Source organism: Staurois parvus, unplaced genomic scaffold, assembly GCF_062004578.1.
Source record: "Staurois parvus isolate SC_StPar_1 unplaced genomic scaffold, SC_StPar_1.0 ptg000839l, whole genome shotgun sequence".
In the NCBI taxonomy this organism is placed as follows: Eukaryota; Metazoa; Chordata; class Amphibia; order Anura; family Ranidae; genus Staurois; species Staurois parvus.
In genome coordinates this window covers 2,937,265-2,963,599 of record NW_028318635.1, presented here as the reverse complement: position 1 = coordinate 2,963,599, position 26,335 = coordinate 2,937,265, and the positions used below count along the sequence as shown (strand labels likewise).

The 26,335-nt window shown below is 39.9% G+C and overlaps 1 protein-coding gene across 1 annotated transcript in view; it reads right to left on the bottom strand.

Moving 5' to 3' along the window:
* CASTOR2 (cytosolic arginine sensor for mTORC1 subunit 2) overlaps positions 1–26,335 on the bottom strand; it is a 208,499-nt gene that overhangs the window by 12,325 nt on the left and 169,839 nt on the right. The window contains exons 3-7 of the mRNA XM_089655384.1: positions 14,427–14,620; positions 10,748–10,880; positions 4,606–4,729; positions 3,434–3,544; positions 1,027–1,109 (exon numbers count right to left, since the gene is read on the bottom strand). Coding sequence (XP_089511510.1) covers positions 1,027–1,109; positions 3,434–3,544; positions 4,606–4,729; positions 10,748–10,880; positions 14,427–14,620 — 645 coding nt within the window. The remainder of the gene's footprint in view (positions 1–1,026; positions 1,110–3,433; positions 3,545–4,605; positions 4,730–10,747; positions 10,881–14,426; positions 14,621–26,335) is intronic.

The window sequence follows — 26,335 nt, the reverse complement described above, 5'->3', positions numbered from 1 at the left end:
CTGTGATTTATAAATTTGAGTACTCTTTGCTTTACCTTTTAAATTGTCTACAATGCAGTTTTTTTTAAACATATACAGCAATTATACTTAAGATTGGAATTTAGTAAAGGTGTGGCAAACCAATAAACACCTTGCAGAATATCTTACTGCACAAAAAAAAAAAAAAAGAAGAAAGCAAAGCTCTACACCCGCTCGCTCGTGTCTGTTACCCTCTCTTTCCTGATGGGCTGCATGCTCGGATAAGGGTCTGGTCTGGCTATTGGGGAGAAAGTTTTTTTTTTTTTTTAAACTTTCACCTCAAAATCCACCCTGGGGGGGGGGGGGGGTGGGGGGCACCACTCAGTTTTTTTTTTTTTTTTTAATGCTGACATTCTTTGTTTACATTCAGTTATCAGCGGGGAAGAGTCAACGCTCTTTAATGACAGGGGCGGCAGACCGTTCCTCAACAACTCTCTATACACTGTTAAACACCAGCAAAACAGCGGCACAAAAATGGAAAAAAGCCAGCTAAAAGTGCTAATATTTAGAGTTTTTTAGCCAGCGTTTTCTAACATATTTTTCAACTCCTAGTGTGCAATTTCCAGGAAACAAATAGGAAATACCCATGTTTGCTTGAGGTGATTATTTAACACCCACAGTACCCTTTTAAACAAGAGGGCAACATTCTTCCTTTTTTTGTTAAGAGTTCTCAGTGGTCTAACTATTTAGGTAAAACAGCTTTCAAAGCAAATCTCTCTTTATGAAGTCTATAATCAGAGTATGCATGAAATGCTATCTAAATTCAGAACCGCTGCCATTTTACTTAGAACAGGTGTTGGTCTAATAATATTATGTCTGTTGCAGTTAGCCATGTTGGCATTTATAGGCGTTCTGCAGGTGGTTTGGCACAGATCTGTTTCAGCAATAGCAACAGTAGCTGAAAGAGCAGTAAGACAGAAAAGGGTCTAAATATATGCAAACCTTTAAAAATGGAATATTTTCTGACATGCATAAACTAAAGACAGGAATTCTTTTTACAATACATACCAAAACCAAGAGGTTGTCCGCCAATACGAACCATCTTCCAAAGCTCGCCCGACGCACTTGTAAACAGCAAATTATTAGGAAACCTAAGCATAAGGATGGCAAGCACTGGGTCATAAAAGATATACTTTTATTTACAACAAAATAATCCATCAGTTAATATTAAAGCCAATTTAATACATTACCAAACAGTTGGAAGTATTATTATATACAGTGAAGAAAATGAGTATTTGAACCCCTGCTGATTTTGATTGTTTGCCCACTCATACAGCAATGATCAGCCTAAAAATCGAATGGTAGGTGTATTGTAACACTGAGATACAGCATAGCAACAAAAGATTTGAATGAGATGCATGTCTAACAAATTATGCACTGATTTGCATGTTCATGAGGGAAATAAGTGTCTGATCCCCTTCACAAAACATAACTTGGTACTTGGCGGCAAATCCCTTCTTGGCAATCACAGTGGTCGTATGTTTCCTGTAGTTGGCTACTAGGTTTGCACACATCTCAGGAGGGATTTTGGCCCACTCCTCTTGGCAGACCCTCTCCAAGTCTTTAAGGTTTGGTGGCTGATGTTTGGCAACTCGAACTTTCAGCTTCCGCCACAGATTTTCAATTGGATTAAGGACTGGAGACTGGCTAGGCCACTCCAGGACCTTAATGTGCTTCTCCTTGAGCCACTCCTTTGTTGCCTTGGCCATGTGTTTTGGGTAATTGTCATGCTGGAACACCCATCCATGACCCATTTTCAATGCCCTGGCTGAGGGAAGAAGGTTCTCACCCAAGATTTGACAGTACATTGCCCTGTCCATTGTCCCTTTCATGCAGTGCAGTTGTCCTGTCCCCTTAGCAGAAAAACACCCCCAAAGCAGGATGTTTCCACCACCATGTTTGACAGTTGGGATGGTGTTCTTGGGGTCATAAGCAGCATTCCTCCTCCTCCAAACAAAGAGCTCGATTTTGGTCTCATCTGACCACAACACTTTCAACCAGTCCTCCTCTGACTCATTCGGATGTTCAGTGGCAAACGTTAGACGGTCCTAGACATGTGCTTTCTTGAGTAGAGGGACCTTGCGGGCACTGCAAGATTTCAATCATTGTCGGCGTAGTGTGTTACCAATTGTTTTTTTGGTGACTGTGGTCCCAGCAGCCTGGAGATCATTGACAAGATCCTCACGTGTAGTTCTGGGATGATTTCTCACTGTTCTCATGATCATTGACACTCCACAAGTGAGAACTTGCATGGTGCACCAGACCTAGGGAGCCTGACAGTTGTTTTGTGTTAATTGATTTGAGAATGATTGCACCAACTGTTGTCACCTTCTCACCAAGCTGCTTGGCGATAGTTTGGTAGCCCAGTCCTGCCTTGTGTAGGTCTACAATCTTGTCCCTGACATCCTTGGACAGCTCTTTGGTCTTTGCCATGATGGAGTGTATGGAATCAGTTTGAGTGCTCCTGTGGACAGGTGACTTTTATACAGGTAAAAAAATAGATTAGCAGCACTCCCTTTAAGAGACTGCTACTAATCTCAGCTTGTTACTTGTATGAAAGACACCTGGTAGCCAGAAATCCTGCTGAATGATAGGGGATCAAATACTTATTTCCCTCATGAACACGCAAATCAGTGCATAATTTGTTAGACATGCATTTATTTTTATTTTTTTTGTTGCTATTCTGTCTCTCAGTGTTACAATACACCTATCTTTCGATTTTTAGACTGATCATTTCTTTGTGAGTGTGCAAACATTCAAAATCAGCAGGGGATCAAACACTTATTTCCTTCACTGTATTATTGTTACTGAAGAGCAAATGACAATCATATTGTACAAACTGATGTAACTTGTAGTATCCAATCAGAATTTAGCTAGCTGTAGTGGATCAGGAGGACCTGTGCTTTGAATGCTGTTGGTTAGTGTACTTTACTTATTGCCCTATTAAGAAAGCATGCTTATGTTACACTTGGCAAATAATGACACACCCATTTAAAGATGAGCCACTAAGTGTGCTGCTTTCCCTTTCACTGTCCAGTAAAAGAATGAGGAAGGGGCCTGTAAGTGAAACTGCAAAAGAGAAAGATCAGGTTCCCTCCTCTGCCAGACAGGGCTGTACTAGGGAGGCAGAGCTGTGTAATCTTATGGACTGGATGAATATAAATACACATCCTTTGGCAGGCAAGGCAGATCTTATATATACATTTTATCTGTGCATTTAACTTTGTCTGGAGTTTAGCTTTAAGATTTAGTAGTGGTGGTTCTTTAAGATCTTCAATTGAAAAAAATATTGCTACAGTAATGAATAATCAACATTCATAATAATCTTACCAACACCGAAACAGCCTAATTTTAGATCCTGTGAAAAAAGGAACAGATAAGTCGATGCCTACAAAAACTCTTCAACAAGCCTTACCTCTGCTGTGTCTGTACATCCATCACCAAGGAAATGTAGCCCTCAATGAGGGAAAAAGAGAAGAAGCGGATATGACCAGATTCTTCACTGCCCACCACCGAATCTTTTACTCTACAACATAAAACCACTTTAACTCAGTCTGCTCCTTCATGGTTGAAAATAATAAAATACAAATAATAACATGCATATACACAGAAGGAAAATGCTGGTGTACACCCTGACACATCAGGTCTTATGCATTCAAATTGAAAACGGTTTTAGAGAAGCTTTTTGCAAAAATTACAACCTGGAAAATATTGCATAACAATAGTTTAACGACGATGGGGCTTAACTGCCTATCAGATAAATAGTGCCCACTACAGACCTCATTGCAGTGGATGACCTTGTCCTACCACAGCTCAAATAGCTCTTCTATTCTCCTCACTGAGTAGGCAGGCCAGAGATTACAGTACATGTGTGGCTTTTTCCCACATAACCTAATAAAGAAGTCATCTATTTTGTAAGTCAGTTGCAGGAAAGGTCTGTTGGGGTTATTCTTACAACATTACAAGACCCTGCATGCATTTCCACCACAGCCGTTTTGAAGGGTCTGGGGAACCTACACAGCCTTGGGATAACACCTACTGTTTCTATGTTACATGTTCCCAGCTGTTTTGAAGGGTCTGGGGAACCTACACAGCCTTGGGATAACACCTACTGTTTCTATGTTACATGTTACCATTCTAACTGCACATTACAAGCTATTGTAAATACAAACTACCTATAGAATCCTATGTATAAATCTGCCCCCCCCGCCCAAAAAAAAAATACTAGAAAGGTAAGAATTTAATTATTTTTAGATGTGCTATTTGAATGAGAACACAAACCAGCAGTGGGGGATTTTCAAATTTGACAGCAAAGACAACAATACACTATAAAATTGGTGAAAGTAATCATTCAAAATAATATTTCTACTATGTTCATAAAGCAGCATTCATAGAAATGGAAGTCAAGCTATTGTCTCATATTTGTGCACATTAACTTTGTGGACACACCTTACTGATGTAGCACTAACACAATAAAAAAAAAAAAAACTGACCACAACTTCTTCATTTAGATCAAACACATTAGCAGAAAAAAATAACAGAACACAGAAAGTGTCTGTCAACTGTGTGCTTGATCCTGGTACCTACCCATTGGAGTAAAACATAACATCCATTAGGAGTGTAGTCACAGTTGGAAGTGTATATGGATCCAGGCTGGTAACGCAGAACATATTGCTGGGACTTGAAAGTGGATGAATAACAGGCCTCTGAACTGGAAGTAGAAAAAAAATATATTAAGCTTCTGAAAAGTCTATCTAAGGGCTGGCATCAACAGGCTTTTGTTTGTATTAGAAATTATTCTATCTTCATACAAGTCAATGGGAATGCAAAAATAGCTTGAAGCAGGTTGGGGCAGCTTAGGAGGAGGTCAGATGCATCTGTCAAATTGCAAATGATCTCAGCATCATCTCAATCTGACTTTAATTTCAAACTGAATGTGCCAGAGAGCAATCTGCATTTGTTCATCAACGCGAACCCAAAGTCTGTTGACACAGGCCCTAATGCAGATTTAATCTGGCTATACATTGCAAAATTTGTTTTGTGGATGGCCCTGTTGGCCCTCTCCTGTCCGACATCCTTTGATTGAAAAAGCAAAGGGGCCAAGCAGAATATTGACAGCTGAACAGCAGATGCAGTTGTTGTTCTGGTCTTCTGACAGCCGCTGTTAATGGTCATCAGAATACAATGGCCCAGCAGGAGTGCTATTATAGTGCACAGGAGTCAGATATTAGAAGTTTTTTTTTTTTGTTCAGCTTACAGACTGAATAAAAAACAGCTGTCAGGGACCTTACTGAAGACTTGGGACCAAAGTTACCTACTAAACAAGTCCCTTTACAAAAAAAGAATCACAGAATTCCTGTCAATTAAAAAAACAATACAAAATAAACAACTCCACAAAAAAAAGCATTAAATACTGGGTATGCATGAAAAATGCTCAACCTGAGGATTGCCGTCATTGATGGTCACCTTCCTACCACACTAATCAGTGCGTATGAATTGATCAATTTCTTGAAGATCTGAGAAAATGATCTGACATCACTGTTACCAGTAACTCTGTGTCTGTTACAATATGTAGAAGTGGTATTATGTATAACACCACAATTAGGTATTTAAAGTTTAAATGAAACCTAGAAGACAAAAATTTGGGGCTCGTCACTGCTCACCACCTTTTGAGAATACTAGGTACCCTAGTTCAGTGTTTCTCAACCTTTGTTCCGTCAAGGCACCCTTTAAAATTTTGCACAATCTTGAGGCATTCCCTTTTAAAATGTAAAAAATTAAAATAGTTTTACATAATGCAGCAACATCCACACATGTAGGACACTAAACGTTAGAGGCGATTTCTTTTTCCTAAGAAAACACACCTTTGCACACTGGTACTGGCTAGTATTCCAATGTTTCTCTTCTCCCTCAGTTTCTCTCCTTCATTCAGCCTATGTGACCCCCCAGTGCTGATGGAGAGGGGCAGAAAAGGGGCAAACAAGGATGTCGTGCAAACGCCTGACATCCTTCTTATCAACCGATGACATCATTGGTTGTCAGGACGCTGGCGGCTAGAAGGTTGTAATAGTGCACAATGAAAACCGGCGACTATGTGTAACTAAAAGGCAGGCTTGAGCCACCTGCTAGCTATTATACAGTTTTTGGGGAATTTTTAGGCATTTTGCCAAGGCACCCCTGAAGAAACCTGAAGACACCCTGGTCGAAAAAGGCTGCCCTAGTTGACTCTGGCTTTAGTCATTGTCCAGGAACAAGCATGAAGATAAAAAGCCTGAATAAAGTCAAAATACAGCATATACATGCTTGTTTTAGCTTTCTTAGTGTCTAAAAAGTGTTAAAGCCACTAGATCAGATGCCAGCCTGTCATTTTTATAAAAATATGTTAACCATGACAGCCTCTATATTATCTCAGTAGAGATTCATTTTTTACATTGGCATCTCTTGAACTATAAAAAAAATGAATCTCCATCCAAAAATGTTTATTTTGTAGTTCTGGTTAGAGCATGGAGGGCATGAGAATCCCTGTCAAGTTGTTATCACTGTTTATTTCCATTAGGGGGATCCTTTCCTGCTCCAAAATAAAAATTTATAGATGTGGATTTTACAAATATAAAAGCGGTTCCTATTATTTTTATGAACAGATGAAAAGGTTTTTCCATATGACTGGGGAAAAAAATTATGATAAAAGGGAATTTCCCACAAGCACACGTTCTATAGGAGCCCAGGTACACTGCCTTACTCCTCCAGCAGTCATTTTTCCTTTCTCATATCCACATAAACCAGCAATTCAAAACAGCTATTAAAGAGGTTGCAAACCTCAGACATGAAATATGAACAAACATCTCTATAGTGTGTATTTGTCTCCATTAAGAGCACTAAGTGACATTTCTGACTGCTGTTTTGTCCTCTGCTATTTGTATGAGTCACTTCTGACAAGTTTTCCCTGACACAAAGAGAAAAAAAAAGTAGACTGGGAAGGTATCCCTTCCCTCCAATCAGCTCTCAGAGCTCCCCTTGCTGATGTAACTTCAACTCTCCTCCCCCTGCTTTTCACAGCTGAGAGATTCTGTGCAAATTCCACCCTTTCAATGGATGTAGGAGAAAGGTTGCTAAGATAAACAGGTACAACTTACATAGAGGATTTGTTTCATCTCTGTCTATCACCCAAGGCCAGTCTCTTCACTAGTTAGTGGTAAGGATTACAACCACTTTAAGTACTTTGAACACCTTTACTTTGTTCTGGAGCATTTCCTTTCACCTATATATCATATAGGTGAAATCTTTCCACAATTTTTTGAAAGAAATAAATGACAAAGGCAGAAACAGCACTATCCCTAACTTTGACATTTCTGCTCTGATTTTACTGTCACACTAGTTTCCTCTCTGCAAGGTATCATCCCAGGTATCATCCCTATGACCGAACAAACATTTTATATCCCACTTTACTAGCTGTTCTCTTGGTTCTATCCCTTATCTCATAGTTTCATCCAAGCATTACTATCTCTGTTTATTTCATTCATTTCAACTGGTATTGTCCCTTCTTCATTCAAATACGTGGTCAAAAAAATAAAATTTGTGTACCTGTTTCTCATTTACCATTATCTGTCAGACTCCTTTACATCTAATAAAACAAGCAAACTGTTTCTTTTTGAATTTTGCATTAGACGTTCTACAGTCTGGATACTGTCCTAATCCTGTCACCATTGTTCAATAATCGCTCCACTGAAAATATCATACTAAAGTCACCAAACAATCTGTCATGTACAAGTTCTTAACATGATTTAAAGGATACATTCTATTTTTAAATTACAAACATATCATACTTCCCTGCACTGTGCAAATGTTTTGCACAGATCAGCCCTGATCCTGCTCTTCTTGGGTCCCCCGCTGGTGCTCTGGCCCCTCCCCCAGCTGAGTGCCCACCACAGCAAGCACTCTTGCATGCTCACTCCTGAGCCAGCACTGTGTGTCCATAAGACACAGAGCACAGCTTGCCTCTGTCAATTCCTAAATGGCAGTGATTGACATTAGTATGAGCCAATAGCTCCTGCTGCTGTGTTTGAGCCAATAAGGGGGGGAGAGAGAGAGCGCGCGAGAGGGAGAGCGCGCGAGAGAGAGAGCGAGCGTGCGAGAGGGAGAGCGCGCAAGAGGGAGAGCGCGCAAGAGGGAGAGCGCGCGGGAGGGAGAGCGCGCGGGAGGGAGAGCGCGCGGGAGGGAGAGAGCGCGCGAGGGAGAGAGCGCGCGAGAGGGAGAGAGCGCGCGAGAGGGAGAGAGCGCGCGAGAGGGAGAGAGCGCGCGAGAGGGAGAGAGCGCGCGAGAGGGAGAGAGCGCGCGAGGGAGTGAGAGCGCGCGAGGGAGAGAGAGCGCGCGAGGGAGAGAGAGCGCGCGAGGGAGAGAGAGCGCGCGAGGGAGAGAGAGCGCGCGAGGGAGAGAGAGCGCGAGAGGGCGCGAGAGCGAGAGAGGGCGCGAGAGCGAGAGAGGGCGCGAGAGCGAGAGAGCGCGCGAGAGCGAGAGAGCGAGCGAGAGAGCGCGCGAGAGCGAGAGAGCGCGCGAGAGAGCACAAGAGGGAGAGAGAGAGAGAGAGCGAGCACGAGAGGGAGAGCACGAGAGGGAGCGCGAGAAAGATGCAGGTCTCGTGCACATCGCTGGATTGAGATTGGGCAAGTAAATATAAGGGGAGGGGGAAACTGCTTGCACAAGGTTTTTTACATTAATGCAGAGAATTTAGGAAAAAAATCCTTCTGTCTTTAGAACCACTATAGGCTCCTGCTCCACAGTCTTCCTTCTTGATGGGTATCACCACTCATTGCTCCTCAAGTTTGTTTCTTGAACTTTCTTGACTAACCATTTGGCAGCAAACATTTATATTCAGAAAATCATTTTGGTTTCCCTGCCCCTGCTTCTTAGAGAAGAAGCAGAAATTATTAGAATACTGGACCAACTTTACAAACACTCAAACCACCAGAGATGTGGATCTCCAGTACTACTCCAATACAATAGTTTGTTCTCCATTTAGTGGAAAGAATATTGCAAATAATGAAGAAAACACTCATTGTTATTGCTGCAGGCTGTAGTGTCTCCCACTTATAAACTATTTTTTGTGATGGTTTTGCCTTTTCCTGAACCACATTCTGTATGTTATTTAATAGCAATTGATGCTTCAGATGGACCCTTAAAACTCTCCAATAAAACAAGTTTATAATCTGATCTAGACACTGACTGTTTCCTCCTCCCTTCTCCACATCTGATAAGGCAGAGAATGTCACTTCCATTTTTGTATCTTTGGACTATACGTGTGCATAGACAGGGCTCTAGATGTTGCGCTTGTATCCAGTTTTTGCGTGTTATGTTTATTTTTTTGTGAGTATGTACCGGTTGTTCGGCTTTCTCAGTCTTCTGTATTTTTAGCCTTTTCTTATCCCACATATGATGACGCTGTTATACAAATGACTGATTCTAATAAATTTTTTTTTTAACTCCTTGTGCTGTGCTAACAGTATACATATATGTGGCCTCTCGGTGGGTGGGCCTCAACGCCGAGAGGCCGCATATATGCCTACCAAAATGTAAACAAACCTGTGCCAAGAGTGTGTGCCCAGCAAGTTGCCGATGCCCAACGGAAAGCTCCCGATCGCTACTTACGATCGTGAGCTTTCCAATCACGTGACCTCTGGGACAGCCAATCTTGGCGGTCAAATGATAAGCCCCACCCTGCCTCCCAGCATTAGAAACCCCTTAAAGGGCCAAGAGACACTGGCATTAAAGGGTTAAACAACTATATAATTTGCCTCATGATACAATGTGTGAGGCCTGTGAATGTGGTGGACACAACTTAGAGTGATCCAGGAAAATGGCAGAAATGCGCACTCACCGACCGCACATAGGAAATGCGCATGTATATATCAAATCCCACAGCTGTCGTTATCCCCCAGGGAGAGGTGTCATCAATCGATCTGCTGGACTTGTAGAGCCTCCTTAAGATGGAGATAAGTCAGCCGGGCAGAAGGTCCCCTCCAGGAAAAGGCTGCCCGGCTGACTTATCTCCATCTTAAGGAGGCTCTACAAGTCCAGCAGATCGATTGATGACACCTCTCCCTGGGGGATAACGACAGCTGTGGGATTTGATATATACATGCGCATTTCCTATGTGCGGTCGGTGAGTGCGCATTTCTGCCATTTTCCTGGATCACTCTAAGTTGTGTCCACCACATTCACGGACCAATTACAATTTTGAATTTATTGATCGAACTTTTTATCGAATTTTATATCTAACTTTTTAGTTTGTCATTTTATTCTGTCATTTTATTCTGTTTTTTAGCGCTGCACTTTATTTTATTGTTTATACCAGAGGTGGTTGTGATCACCTCTAGTGCTACTAGCTGCTTAATTATCTCCTCATGATTAGCGCTCACTTTGTTACACATTATTTTTAATGTGTGAGGCCTGACTGGCAAAAATCACGACGTCTAGATGTACCTGCCAGGTCCTATGCATGCCTAGTCTGGGCACTTAACACTTCAAGCCAAAGTATGTATTTGATGTGCAATCAGTTTTGCCATCTGAGTAATTAACTGGTGTTTGTCTATTCTGGGAATACTGCTTGTTTGCCAGTCACTGTATAGACACAATTAACTGTCTAAGGTTAGTAGCCACTAAAGAGGTTTTTTTTGTCCTTTTAAATAATAAATGATTGTGTATACCTTGTTTGCTTTCTACGCATGGCACTTACCAAGCTTGGGTTTCACAAATCCATTTGTTACTCCAAGATTATCAGCAGCCACAGTCTCTCCATTCACCACCTGCAATATAGTAAATTCTGCTGCCAACGTGTGCATTACAAACGGCAAATCCCGCTCACGTACCTGGCAAAGACATAACACAAGAAATCAAGCTATCATCCGATGATTTCATGGTACAAAGCAAAAGATTTTATTTTTTTGTAGATAGACAATTTGCTTTAACTTCCACTTTTACATAACCTACATCTATTTAATCAAGCAGAATGATTTGCAAAGTGAAAAAGTACATTTATTCAGTTATCTGACTGCAATGTCCTGAAATCTAAATATATTTATTAGTGATTACTGCATTTTTTGTATTGCTTAAAGTGCCACTAAACCCACATCATACAAAACTAATTAATAAATGCTGTATTACATGCTTACTATGGGATTCATTTTCTGTATTCTGCAAAAAACCTTGTTGATCCTGCTACTTTCTATTGCTACCTTCAGTTCATGTCTTCAATTCAGCTAGGGATGTTGCAGATGTAGTGGCAACTCTGCACATGCTCAGTTTTCAGTAAATTTCTATGCTGAGCATTTCCTTCCTATCACATTCAAGCAGCCCATGTGACTATAGAGTCACACATGTGGGCGTATACACAGTGGTAAATGACCGCTCACTCTCTCCCTCCTTTTCCATGCATACTGACTAGCTAAACACTATGGGGGTGGGTAATTACATGTAGATTGATGGAGGCTTCACCTCCCTCTTATTCTAAGACACAGGCTGGAGAGACGGGACACAGCCTGTGACTGGCAGAAATTATTGCCAAAAATAATGAAGATTTTTTATTATACTGTATATGTATACCATTTTAAAAATGTTTATTGATATTTATTTTTATTCTGTATTCCAAAGGTTTTTTTTTTCCAATTTTGAACATGTGATCAGTAGCAGAGGACTAGAGGCACCTCTTAGATGTTTTTTAATTAAAATTAATTAGTGCCATTATCCACATACAAAAGTAGAAGGGATAATGTAAATTAAGCAGTGTGTGTTTAGTATCAAAGTGTTTAAAGTGAAAATAAACTCCTTTTTAGAAGAAAAAAAAATCTTATTCAAGTATGTATCCCTAACTGTTTTAAGAACTGTCAAGCCAGCTCATAGGCAGAGGGCTGGCAGCCATCGTCGGGAACGGAACTTTTTTTTTTCGGGTTGGTGGCAGGCATCGTGATGGACATTGGATCTACTGAGGAGTGCTCGCTCGACCCCCCCCCTTTCCTGAACTGCCAGGCTGCATGCTCGGATAAGGGTCCTGCATGGATTTTGGGTGGACTCCCACGCCATTTTTATTTACATTTTGGTGTGGGAGTTCCCCTCAAAACCCATACCAGACCCGAAGGGCTTGGTATGGATGAGAGGGGGGACCCCACGCCCTTTTTTAATTTATTATGGTGCTGGTTTTTAAATGTAATTACCGCTTTTTTTTTTCCTTCACTATAGCTCAGAAATTCAGCTGTCACTTTCCCCCCAGCTAAAAGAGAGAAAGTTTTCTTTTAGTTTATTTCCCAAGTTAAAAGAAACAATGTTTCCATTTAGTTTCTTAAAAGAAACAAAGTTTCCTGCAACTCTGGGGAAAGTGACAGCTAATCTTGTGAGCTATAATGAAGTAAAAAAAAGCCGGCAATTGCATTTAAAAATCAGTACTGACATACACTTTGTATTAAAAAAATGTGTAAAAAAAATTAGTAAACCAAGGCATTATTTTCAATAGATTTTCATTCGTAAACCGAAAATTACGTTTACCGAGGCATTCGTAAACCAAAGTACCACTGAAGATTGTTTTTGGAGAATACGGATATTGCTTAGTGTCACTTTAATTTGTATATAAGCATGTATGGAGCTTAATTTTACAATGTGAAGTAATAAATAATAACAATTACATAACCCTTTTAAACAGTCTATACTGGTTTAATAAAAGATGATTTATCTCGCAGTCCATAATGGGATCCTGTATAACATAGCTTTTGGAATATTAGGTCCTCATGCACACTGGACGTTTTTACAGCTGCTGTTTTTGGCTTTTGACATTTTATTCTACAGTCAGTAAACTCCCCAGCATGTTATCCTATGTGTCCATGCACACAGAGTGTAATCAGTGTTGTCTAGCAGGGGCATTTTTGGCTGGAAAAAAAACCCAGAACTAGTTAGAGCAGTTTTTAGCTATAAAAACGCTCTAACACTGAAAAACGCAGCAAAATGTGGTATATCACAGCAAACCGGTGTTTATGGACTATTTTTGTAGCAAAAAAAAAAGCGGGAAACGCAAACGCGAAAAAACACAGCAAAACGCTTTTGCAAAAACGCTAAAAAACTTGCGCTTTTAAAGTGACTTTACACAGCTAACGTTACCAGCGTTATTAAAACACCTAGTGTGCATGGAGCCTAAAAGTGCATGCTGAGAAAACAGTGAAGATTAACCTCTTGGCGCCAGCCGCACATTTAACCTCGCTGAGCGTGCAATTAAGAAAAACATATCTGCTGAGAGCGTGCGCCCTGCGTGCTCCCAGCACTCGTCCGGTACTCACAGAAAGGTCCCGATCTGCTCTTTCGATCGGGACCTTTCCCGATCATGTGACCACCGTGACAGCTAATCACGGCAGTCACATGACCCTAAAACCCTGCCCCGCCTCCTGGCTTCGGAAACCCTTAAAGGGCTGGGAGGCACCAACACCAAAGGGTTAAATTGCTATCACAGAACAGCTTGGTATGTGCATGTAATTGCTTCTGTGAAGGCCCTTGTTTAGGGCCAGTAGTAGCTGCTGCATTGTCTAATGCTAAACTACAGTGTAAGAGGTCAAACTTTTAAAAGAACAATGCTAGAATCAGACATGATTGTAACAAACTGGAAAGATGACCATACAGGACAGTAAACATTGCAATGTACAGGCCAATTACCAGGTAGATTAGACCATGATTAGCCTGACCAGCTTAAGAAGAATGATCATCTTTTTTCACATAACACCACAAATCTAACAGATCACCATTTAATGGCAATGGCTTTATTTTCGGATAGTGCCTAATGAAGGGTCAGTGCCCTGATGTGCTGTTTGAATGGATGGTGGAAATATAGTTGAAATATAGGTAATTGTTAGCTGAGCTCCTAATATTTTTACAATTCCTCTTCAGGTCTATTAAGGTTGTAGATCCCGGCCTGAACGGATTTTCTGTTTAATAGTGAGCAACAAACATTTTTCCTCCAAATCAGAGCTAATCCTGTAAGAGTGTAGAGTGAAGGGATGTGTTATGATATGACCTACATGAGTACAAACTATCATATAACTTTCTTTTTTCACACAAGATCAAAAGGATTAGATCTCTTAGACCAAAACCATGTTTACCCTACGGCAGGCCATAGACAGTGCAAATTTCTTTCCTGCAACAAATTATTAACTGGCCCCTTATGGCAACATCTATGAGCTTAACACCTACACAACTAATATAATTGAATTCTCTAAAATCTTATTTATGCTGAATTCTGAATGTAAAGCACTATACAATGACCTTTCTAAATGTAAGCATTGAGTTAGAAATTGTGTTATTTTTAATGATGTCTGCATCACTTGTGTTTCTTGTGAACCCATCTACTGTGTTATTCTATATAAACTTGCATAATGACTTACCAATATGAAATCTGTTTGATAGGTGGACAGCATAAACACGGAGATGTTCTGGTCTGCCAATGGTGCAATGACCGATTTGGCAATTTTGGTCACTCCAATTGGTTGAGAGCTAGACGAGCTTCCGCCTCCTGAGACCACGTTAAGGGCTAGCCATGTTGCATCTGCTACGCTCAAGTGTTCTGAGGACGGGAGTTCTGAAAATAAACAAACACAGATGCATCTGTAAGACATGATACACCATCTTTTCATTCACATCAAATTTCGTGCCCTGTATTTTAGTTGATTTTGTATTTTCACCCTGACTTGGATGGAGCACTAAAAGAAAAGTAACATGATATATGCCAAAAGTGTCCGTAAATGCAAATAAAAACTGCTCCTTGTCATCTAATTAAAAGTGTAAGCACTGTGTTCCAGATTATTCAAAAATGTTCCATTGCAACACAGAAGCAAATCACAAATACCCCTATAAACTAAACCTCTCCATTTCAGTTTGTCAGTAAATTCAAGTATTGCTTCATGCATTCTCTAGGTGTTCCACACGCTATTGATGTACAGCATGGTTCCAGTAATCACATGTACGGTTTGTGTAATTACTTTGGCATCCCCTACAATAGAAGTTTCTCTTTTGGTGAGGCACACTATAAGGACTGTTCTCTTTTAAACTGATGGAGACACTGCAGCTTTTTTTTTTAACAGAACCCTGAGATTGTACCAGTGTGATTATAATGAAGACATACCCTCCCATTCAGAAATCAGTTTGAAATGGATATAGAGAAACAAACACAATGTATTCATAACAGAAAAGGGTAGGGAATCTGCAAACACATTTGCTAAAATTGGAGGGGACGGTCTTTTCTTACCATAATTGGAGTCACACTTTAAAAAGCCTTGCTCATTATAACACTTGCATTTCCTAGCTGCCTTTAAAAATATGACCAGTTACCCAAATTCTGTGTGAAATCAGGGTTACTAGTACTTGAGAAACCGCTATATACATGAAGATGGTCTATAATTTCTTGTTCTATCTGCAGTCATGTGAAAAGTGTGTTGTGCAAGCAGTGGAACCATGGGTTGGGTGGAAGAACCCATACAAAACAAAGGCAGATTTACCTGAAAGTTGTTTACAGCCGGATGGTCACTACTCTACAATATGCTACGTCCTCAGCTAAAATGTGAAATCTAAGTTGTTCAGTTCAGTACACTTTTAAACACCAAGCACCCATAAACTGTGTGGCGTTACCAAGGACTTACTGGGTTCCATATTTTAAAATGCTCAGTCTATAGAAATTCCAGTATTAGTATTATTAAAAAATAGTGAAGGAGCTTTAAAATAAGTAATCCCTGGCTTCACTAGCTGTATGTACTTTGAAGTAATTCATTCTCAAATATCCTCAAGGATCATAACAAATGCTACTAAGTCTTTACTAATATGGAATTCATGTTTCAGTTTCCTAGTAACAAATCTTAGGCCTCTAGCACATGGGAGTAGTGCTGCGTTTTTCACTGATTTGAAATTAGATTGTTGTCTATGGAACCATGTATGCAGCTAAGTAAAGATCAGTAATACAGCGATACGTACAGAGCAATTAAACAACAATAGAAAATGTTACATGTGACTGCAGTAATTTTTGCGCATACACGTGTTTAAGTATCTATAAGAATGTTTGAGTATAAATGAGTAAATTACAGCACTGGCAACGAAGAAGAATTTTACTCATCTATATGCTTTCGTACTTATACATACCTTTACTCAACATTACTCAAGGTCTTACATACAGTTTTTTTTACTCAGGGACTTTCTATCTAAAAGCTCCTAAGTAAACATCACTAAATTATGATGCCCATGTGCAAGGGGCCTTTTTTTCTACTTGTGAATTTTGAATATTAATTTCTCCACGATGCTTAGAGCTACTTAAGTGATTGAGAGCTTATTTTAAAAGTGCTTTTATGGATTGTTCAAAATGTGTGAATACTTTAGTGTGCATAATCCGGCCACCAGCTCATTTTAAAATAGAAAAAGAATTTGAAAAAAAAAATTAAAACATGTATTTTTTATTTGCTACCTCACTTCTTGTAACTATATAAAGCCTTTTGCTAAAACAATACACAGCATACTATTCAAGAAGGCAATAGCTAGACAGAAATCTATAAATAATATGTAGAATTAATATAGACATGCCCACCAAAAAGCAAATCAGTTCTGAATAATTTTAGAATCTGTACACATTCAATACCAAATCAATAACAAATTCACAAAAATATATATATTTTGTGTTGGAGCTTAAATGTATAAAAGAGGCTCAAAGTTTATCAGGTTTTTTTTTAGGATTTGTTTTTATTTGAATGTTCAGAAATTATTAATTGCTGTGCCTCTCTGAAAAAAAAATAATTTCCAAGTATTTCCATTAAAAGATGTAGTTGAACATTCTCTAAAAACAAGCCATTAAAAATATACAACTTGACCTTTAGATACAAAGCCATTTCAGTACACTTATCTCAGATAAAACTGTTCAGTAAATTGCTTGTATACACCACATCCCACATGCTCTCTTTCTAGAGAAAGGCATCTAGTTGCTAGGCAGATATGTCCACTTTCAGTACTGGGTGTGGGAGTCACCATGGACATCTAGGCACAGTGGGATAACAGCCCAGATAGCACTAATTGAGCAGTCAGCTTGTCAGGAAAGGTTATATATTTATACATTTATTCTGCAATAACACAACAGAACCAAAAATGACTACTGCTTTTATGATGTATCCAAAGGTTTGTATTGAGTGCCACTCTGTATATAAAGAGACAATAGCCCTAGGGAGAATACCATTATACCATTAAAAACATTTAGATCAGACGTGTTTAAAAATATACCCCAAACCTCCAGTTTCTAAAGGACTGTCTATGTGCACCTCCATAAGTTTGAGAGCTGTGTGAAGGATCAGAAAAATGGTGATGTTTTTCATCAGAACTGTTAACCCTAGCATGTCTTTCTTGGTGGCATTTGGAAATCCTTTGCATGAAGCACAGTCAGGCATTTTTCCATAATAGTGTATTCTACAGAACTGTTTGAAAAATGCCACATAATTTAAAAATGTGCATTAAATGCTTATTATAATTTAAGTGGAAATGACTAAAAACACCACAAAATGTTTTGAAGTATTTGCTTACAAATGCTACAAAATACAGTGATATTGTCAGGCTGAAATCAATAACAAAAATAGTTGAAAAGACTTGTAAATGTCCATGCATCCTTTGCTTGTGTAATGATAGTATTTTCCAACACCTCTGGTTGAAAACCCCAGGGGAAAATCATGGCAGCTGACCAAAGAAAAAACAAATTCTACTTACCAAAACACCTATTTGGCAACCTAGATATGTGAATGCTTCCACATTTTTTTCAAATACAGCTGTGATTTAAATAAATATATATATACACACACACACGTAGATATATATACACACATACATATACACACACACACACACACACACACACACACACACTGTTATGTCCTTAATGATTATTTTTTTTTAAATGAAACACTATTATTACAACACATTTTTAAAGTTTTCAGAAAGAAAAACAGGACATTTCTACAGGTTTGCAAAACTGTACATTCTGAATGGCAATCTATTTCAGCTCCTCATTGACTTGAGAGCATGACAAGATCCAACTGCATCACATTGGGATTGAAGGGAAAATCTGATTGGAATCCATGGACAGCAAAGATAGCAATTTCAGACACCTCCATATGCAATGCCTAATAGGGCTGATTTCCTAAAACTGGAGAGTGCAAAATGGTAGCCAATCTGCTTCTAGCTTCAGTTCAATTAAGCTTTGAGAATAAAACCTGGAATCTGATTGGTTTCTATGCACAGCTGCACCAGATTTTCCAGTTTTATTAAACTTCTTTCACGCTGATATTCCGATTGGGTCTGCCTGTCGTTTTTTCAGGTGTCCCCCGAATGGAATCTCTATTCTCCTCTGGAACGGCGGGTGTAAACAGACATGTGTCCGCTTACACCTGCCTACACCCAATCCGATCTGCCAAAAACGAATGGATGGGGATCTGTTCCCCTTCCTTCCAGCGGATCAGATGTCTGTTTACATCAACTACCCATAGAGCAGAGCAGGCTGTGTCCGTGTCCGGTCTGCATTAGCAGAGTTGACACGAACCTGTCATCCTCCTGCTTAGCAGAAATCAGTAGACAGATCCCCTGCTGAACAAGTGGAACGCAGCTGGAGCCAACCCCTGTGAAAAGGGCCTAAATCAACGTCTTGTTACTACCACTTCATTATAGTTCCAACAAAAAAAGCACAGAAAAAACTATAGAGGTTTAGTGCTCATACTTTATAGGCCATCAGACATGATTGGAATATGAAGGTCTAACAAAATGGTCATATCCCTAACAAACTACATTGATAGCATGATTCAAAATTAATTTAATACAATTGTGTGCTCAGAGGAAATCAATGTCAGACAGGACAGTTGATAATGGCACTTATACCGCATGAAGCACTTTTGTTGAAATCTAGTGCGTCACTAGCAAATTATATATATTTTTTAGTTTCATTCAGTTTATGTCATTATCACACAGGCTGAAACCCTACAATCAGGTAAATCACTTTCCAGCTGCTAAGAAAGCGTGTACTGAAATATCTAGAAATAATGTATTATCTTACAAATCTATGAAGAGCAATATCCTAGGCAATATCCATTATTAGTTATGTTTATATGCTTGTGCTCAATTCTCCTAGATTGTAAGCTCCAAGGAGCAGGGCCCTCCTATCCCTCTTGTAGTGAACTGTATTGTTGCTGTATTGTCTCCCGTTATATTGGAAAGTGCTGAGCAAACTGTTGGCGCTATATAAATCCTGTATAATAATAATACGTGCATATTTGTGCTCATATGCACACCACATGTTTACGCACCTGTGTGTACAGGCACATCATAAACAATGGGCTGCATTTTAGATCAGTAAAAAAGAAAGAAAAAAAAAACCCACTGTACTGAGCTTTTTCAAGCTGCAATGTGCAAGAGGCCCAAAATAATGGCCAATTTAAATGGCCAATAAGTAGGCTTTAGAGGAAGGAAGAACAAAGCCTTAACTAACTTTAAATGAGTGGGGGGCAGTGTAGTTGGTAGGATGGGGGGAGGGGTTGTCAGAAAGAGCAGACAGCGGTGACAGTTACCATCTGTGCTCACAGTGGCAGTAAGAACTCAGCAATCAGCGGTCATGTGATCGCTGAGTTTTCACACTTAGCCTTCATGCACACTGGATGTTTTGATAACGCTGGTAACATTAGCTGTGTAAAGTCACGTTAAGCGTTTTTGCATTAGCGTTTTTTTTTTTTACAGTGTTAGAGCGTTTTTCCAGCTAAAAAAACCCACTAGTCCTGGGTTTTTTTTTTTCCAGCCAAAAAACGTGGATTACAGTCTGTGTGCGCATGGACATATAGGATAACATGCTGGAGGGTTTACTAGCTGTAGAAAAACACTTCAAAAGCCAAAAACAGCCCACTTCAAAAGCCAAAAACAGCCGCTGTAAAAATGTCAAGTGTGCATGAGGACTTACAGCTGGTGGGGGACAGATGAAGCATCAGACCAATGCTACATTCACTTAGGTAAGTATAATTTGGGGGGGAAAAAATAAAAACAAACTTCTCTTTTAAGTGGTTAAAGTTGATCTCTAACCAAAACTTTTACCTTTCATTGGGGTGGGAGAAAATAAGAAAACCTACTGGGTTTTAATGCTATCTGTAAATTCAGAGGTGTGATTTTATAGGACATTCTGTGGTGGTCACAGGGTAGGAAGTAAGAGAATACTTTTTCACGAGACAATAAAAACATTGTTTTTGTGCAGATGTCTTAACTATTTGCACAAGCACCATAAATGTTCGCTGTAGTTTTTTGTAATATGATTTTCTCCTATAACCATCAGCTCTATCTAGTGGCCATAATGTAGTATTTTCCTGAAATACCTCAATAAATATACTGCGTTATAGTCACTAGGTGGAGTCATGATCGTGATCACTTGTGGTGCTTGTGCAAATGCTTAAGTTATCTGCACAGCAATTTTTTTTTCTACATAGACCCTTTAATGTTATAGAATTTGATTAGATTCTATCAATTTCCTATGTGGTCACTGAGATAAGAAGTGGGGGGAACCTAATAGAAACAGAAAACAATATTGCTAATATTAATTCTAAAACCAAAAGAAATAGTCTTGATTGGAGTTCTATGTTAGAGGGTCTCAAACTAAACTTCCCCAGTCACAGAAAGAAAAAAATAACTATGCCGCACCCGCAGCAAGCACTCTTTTGTGGTCTACCTTAATGTATTTGCCCAATTCCCATATCCCATAATACATCCTGCCAACTATGATATGTAAATTCCTACTTTTCATGATACTTAGTATTAGCAAATAACTAGGCATTTTTGCACACAAATCTCCATTGCTACCGACTTTCAGTGCTCAAGCTGACAGGTAACTCAAGCACTAAACACTGTTGAATAGGCAGGGGAATGCAGTTGTGGCTCATAAACATATTTTTTTTGTGGGGTGAACATGAAGGATCAGGACAACTAGCAAACATGCTAAAAGGTACCGTGTAGTTTGGGAACCCCCAGGTCACCAGTACTAGTGTCCCCATTGGAAAATTTCCCCTCTATTACTTTTCTGGGGACAACCCAAAATTTGGGATTTTCTTTACTTTCACTGGTAAACATGAAACATAGGGTGAATCTCCTTAATAGGGGGAACAGACTGCAATAAAAACCTGACAGGTGTTCTAATCCCTTTCCATTGTGTCCAAAACTAAAAAAAATTGCCTTCAGTTATACTTCAATGGGGATTCAATGCGTTCTTAGTGTGTATGATACTCAGAGCAAGGAACAATCAACTTGTATTGTTATAGGCCCAGATTCAGACCACTCAGAAGATAAACTGTAGGCATTTAGCTCTTTGGGCATCTGGGCATTAACAGAGAATGCTAGGACAAAACTTGGCCAATAAGTCAGTATGCTGTGTCCCTTGTAGTAGTTTTAATGTAAAATATTCATGTTGGTCTGCAGTATACTTTTAAACACTTAAATGCGGTGTATAAAACAAAAGTTTTTTTTTCCCTTTGCATCTCAATGTTATAACACAAAACAAAATAATTACCAGATTTAGTTCTTCACAGCTTCAGGAAGGGTATCAGCCCTATAATCTCTGGTTCTCCAACACTATTCAAGCACTGTCATACTGCTTTCATACAGAGGACCCCTGGGTCTTCCTGGATCAATACACATACAAGATAGCTTACAGTGTAGACAATGTAACCTCAGTTTCAAGCACTCTATCATACGCACTGTGATATAATGATCCACCTCCTCACCAGGAGCACAGCAGTAGAACAAATTCAGGCATCATTGTTCTTTGGCTGCCCCTCCAGGGAAACCGGCAATGTGGCAAAAAAACAACTTAAATTATAGATTAAAGCACTTGCAGACACACAGCGTCTCTATGCTCGATCATTAAAAAAGCAGATTGTAAAAAGGAAAGGAAAGAAAAAAAAAATTATGCGATATTTCATTTATGACTTCTGCTAAACGGCATGCTGTATCCTGGAAGGCTATCAAAATGTTAACCTTTATATGTATAAATGACTTACCATCATTCATTGTCAGGGCACATTTTACTACAGTTGATGAAACAATGTTATTAACTAGAAAATCAAGTTAAAAAAAAGGGTGTTCCTTTATGTTCTAAATCTGACTCTTCAACAACAAGTGTATATGTATATAAAGAAATACAGTTCCATTATACAATGTTATAACTTACCACCAGGAAAGTTTAAAGTGTAGAAGGGACATACCTAGGTTTATTTACCTCCCTCTTAGCAAACTTCTTCACAGGTAAATGGAGCTGTGCATGGGAAACCCAGCATCCGCTGGGTGCCGAGATGAACTTCCACGCACATGCTAGGGTGTTCTATGATCTCAGTCCAGCCAATCAAGATTGTATTTGGGAAATTGGGCTTTAAATGAGTTTTAGGTTTTTGAGTTTTTTTATCTTACGAAATTGACAGCCATCCATTGTGACCATTTAGGGTACATCTAGAAATGTTAATTTTACCTAAGTAGTACCCCCTGAAAAACCTTTTTTTCTTGAGTTCCTCCTGAAAAATAGCAGTGCACCTTACGTGCCTCGGCACTCCCCCTGAAAAACCTTTTGTCTTGAGTTCCTCCTGAAAAATAGCAGTGCACCTTACGTGCCTTGGCACTCCCCCTGAAAAACCTTTTGTCTTGAGTTACTCCTGAAAAATAGCAGTGCACCTTATGTGCCTAGGTACTTCTTGTGCCCTGAGCCTCATAGCTGTATATGTGCACAGTGTGAGATCACTGCGCACTGTGCCTCTGACTGCTAGTCTCAGCAGATTTGGAGTGAGACTTGTCAAAGCCTCTACTGTGCTGTTTGCTGGAGAGAAAACTGTACTTGAGGACCTGCAAATCCAGTGCCTCCCTGCTGCAATCATTCTGTGGATCTGAGCTTTTAGTAAAACCTTTCCCACACTTTTTATTATTTCCTCTCCAGTCATCAGGGGCAGCTTTAATATAAGAAAGCAACTCTACCTCTACCTTGGTGGTTGCTTCCACACCAAGACAAATTAACACAAGTTATCTGGGAAAAAGGCAGTTGCAGGGAGCCTATGAATGCCTAGTTCTTTATCCTCTGCTTGCCTTATTTTGGGTACAGCTTCTACAGTTGTGGTCCTTTTAGGTTGCAGTGAGGAACAGAAGTATTTGAACACCCTGCATTTTGCAAGTTCTCCCACTTAGAAATCATGGAGGGGTCTGAAATTCACTTTGTAGGTGCATTCCCACTCTGAGAGACAGAATTTAAAAACAAAATTCAGGAAATCACATTGTATGATTTTTAAATAATTTATTTGTCTTGCACTGCTGAACATAAGTATTTGAACACCTGAGAAAATCAGTGTTAATATTTGGTACAGAAGCCTTTGTTTGCAATTACAGAGCTCAAACGTTTCCTGTAGTTCTTGACCAGGTTTGCACACGCTGCAACAGGGATTTTGGCCCACTCCTCCACACAGATCTCCTCTAGATCTGTTGGGTTTCGGGGCTGTCGCTGAGCAACACGGAGTTTCAGCTCCCTCCAAAGATGTTCTATTGGATTTAGGTCTGGAGACTGGCTAGACTCCAGAACCTTGATATGCTTCTTACGGAGCCACTCCTTGGTTATCCTGGCTGTGTGCTTCGGGTCGTTGTCATGTTGGAAGACCCAGCCACGACCCATCTTCAATGCTCTGGCTGAGGGAAGGAGGTTGTTGCTCAAAATCTCACAATAAATGGCCCCATTCATCCTCTCCTTAATACAGTGCAGTCGTCCTGTCCCCTTTGCAGAAAGGCACCCCCAAAGCATGATGTTACCACCCCCATGCTTCACAGTAGGGACGGTGTTCTTGGGATGCAACTCATCCTTTTTCCTCCAAACACGACGAGTAAAATTTAGACCAAAAAGTTCTACTTTGGTCTCATCTGACCACATGACTTTCTCCCATGCCTCCTCTGGATCATCCAGATGGTCACTGGCAAACTTCAGATGGGCCTGTACATGAGCAGGGGAACCTTCCGTGTAATTCATGATTTGAAACCATGACGGCGTAGTGTTCTACCGACAGTGACCTTTGAAACTGTGGTCCCAGCTCTCTTCATGTCATTGACCAGCTCCTCCCTTGTAGTTCTGGGCTGATTCCTCACCTTTCTTATCAGTGATACCCCACGAGGTGAGATCTTGCATGGAGCCCCAGTCCGAGGGAGACTGACAGTCGCCTTTAGCCTCTTCCATTTTCTAACAATTGCTCCAACAGTTGATCTATTTTCACCAAGCTGCTTGGCAATTGCCCTGTAGCCCTTTCCAGCCTTGTGGAGGTCCACAATTTTGTCTCTGGTGTCTTTTGACAGCTCTTTGATCTTGCCTATGGTAGTAGTTGGCGTCTGACTGACTGTGGGGTGGACAGGTGTCTTTAAACAGCTCAGACAGGTGCTACAAAGTTAGATTAATGAGTGGAGTAGAGGTGGACTTTTTAAAGGCACAGTAACAGGTCTTTGAGAGCCAGAATTCTTGCTGTTTCTTAGGTGTTCAAATACTTATGTTCAGCAGTGCAAGACAAATAAATTCATAAAAATCATACAATGTGATTTCCTGAATGTTTTTTTTTAAATTCTGTCTCTCAAAGTGGGAATGCACCTACAATGTGAATTTCAGACCCCTCCATGATTTCTAAGAGGGAGAACATGCAAAATCGCAGGGTGTTCAAATACTTCTGTTCCTCACTGTAACTGTGTTTTTCAACACAATTAACTATGTAACAAACTGTATTTTATAGCAATGCAGGTAGCAAATTAAGTCTGCATTCTAAACACATGCAGCTATAAAGTTCCACATATTCCCTGATGACTGCCTAGCCTTATTATTAAAAAAAGGCCCCTTTGGTAAACAGAAATATTATTACAATGAGCCTGTAATATCACCCCAAAGCATTCATTTCCATCACTCTAGTCCAAAATATAACTTTATATTCACTTTAGATCTGGAAACCGATTTCCCGCTGGATGTAAAACTGGATGGGAAAAACCCACACAATTAGATTAAGGTAGATGAATTAAAGGTGTCATCATTATGGGAGAAGAGAGAGCTCAAATGAAGAATTTCACTGTACGGAAATCATATTCAAATGAAAACCTATAATCATAGGCAAAATGTATTGGTATATAAAACTAGGCTTTTCCCAAAGGAAATTGGCTGCTCTAATTAAAGCAATTTGCAACTTCTACTAAAACATATTAGGCTATTTCTGTATGAACAGATTAGATGTCTTGTGTACAGATTATTGTCCCTTGGAGAATACTCACTACATATGGAGGTGGATTATTTTTCTCCTAAATACAGAGGAGCTACAATTAAAGAGGCAATGCTATGGTGGCCAAACTGCATTCTGTGGCCTTGGATTCAATTATGTACAATCTGCAAGTTTACCCATGCTGATTTCCAACATAGCCTTACCAAGCTGAACTCTGTTTCACATAAAGCCCAACTACAGCCAAAAATTAGTTTGTCCATCCCTTCCCTCCCGGCTTCCTCTACTTTAACTATTAAAAAATGGATCCTTCCAGTGGCATGCTGTCACTGCTGACAGATGCCATTTTCACCCAGGTTTCCTTCCAGGTTCATGGGCTACAGCGGGAGTAAAGGTCACGGCACAGCTCTCTCAATGGACACAGTGTGCATGCTCTGGTTATGTCTCCAGCTGCTACACTAATGTAGATATTCACTGTAGATATTCAAGTACCTACAGGTAAGTCTTATTATAGGCTTACCTATGGGTACAAGATTAAAAAGTGGGCGTTTACTACTGCTTTAAGGATCCTCATCTTCAATGTGTTCTGTCATTGGTCCTCATTAACAGCTGGGCCCCTCTGTTGGAACTGGTAAAAGTGATATCTATGCAGCTTGATATAAACTGTAATTTGCCTCCTGGAAAAAGATTTTACCAAAGACCTTTGGGTTAAGGCCAACAAAAGCACCTGCTAGCACTGACACTGATTAATGGATGAATGGTGGTACTCCTGGAGGTGCTTATTACTCACACCTGTTCAGTACGGCAGCTTGCTAGTTGGGGGCAAAAGTAGCATGGTTAATAATGTCATCTTGTGTGAGCATTTACACAAATGATCTGTTCATGGATCTCCTGCTGATCAGACGAGACACATTCTGTATGAAAGGGACCCAACTCTCCTTTAAAATACCAAGATGTTCAGCAAACATGGCAGTTAGAAGGTTGGGCTAAACCATCTAACACTGAAAGGGATGCTTATAATCAGCAGCGATTTCATGGGAGTGCAC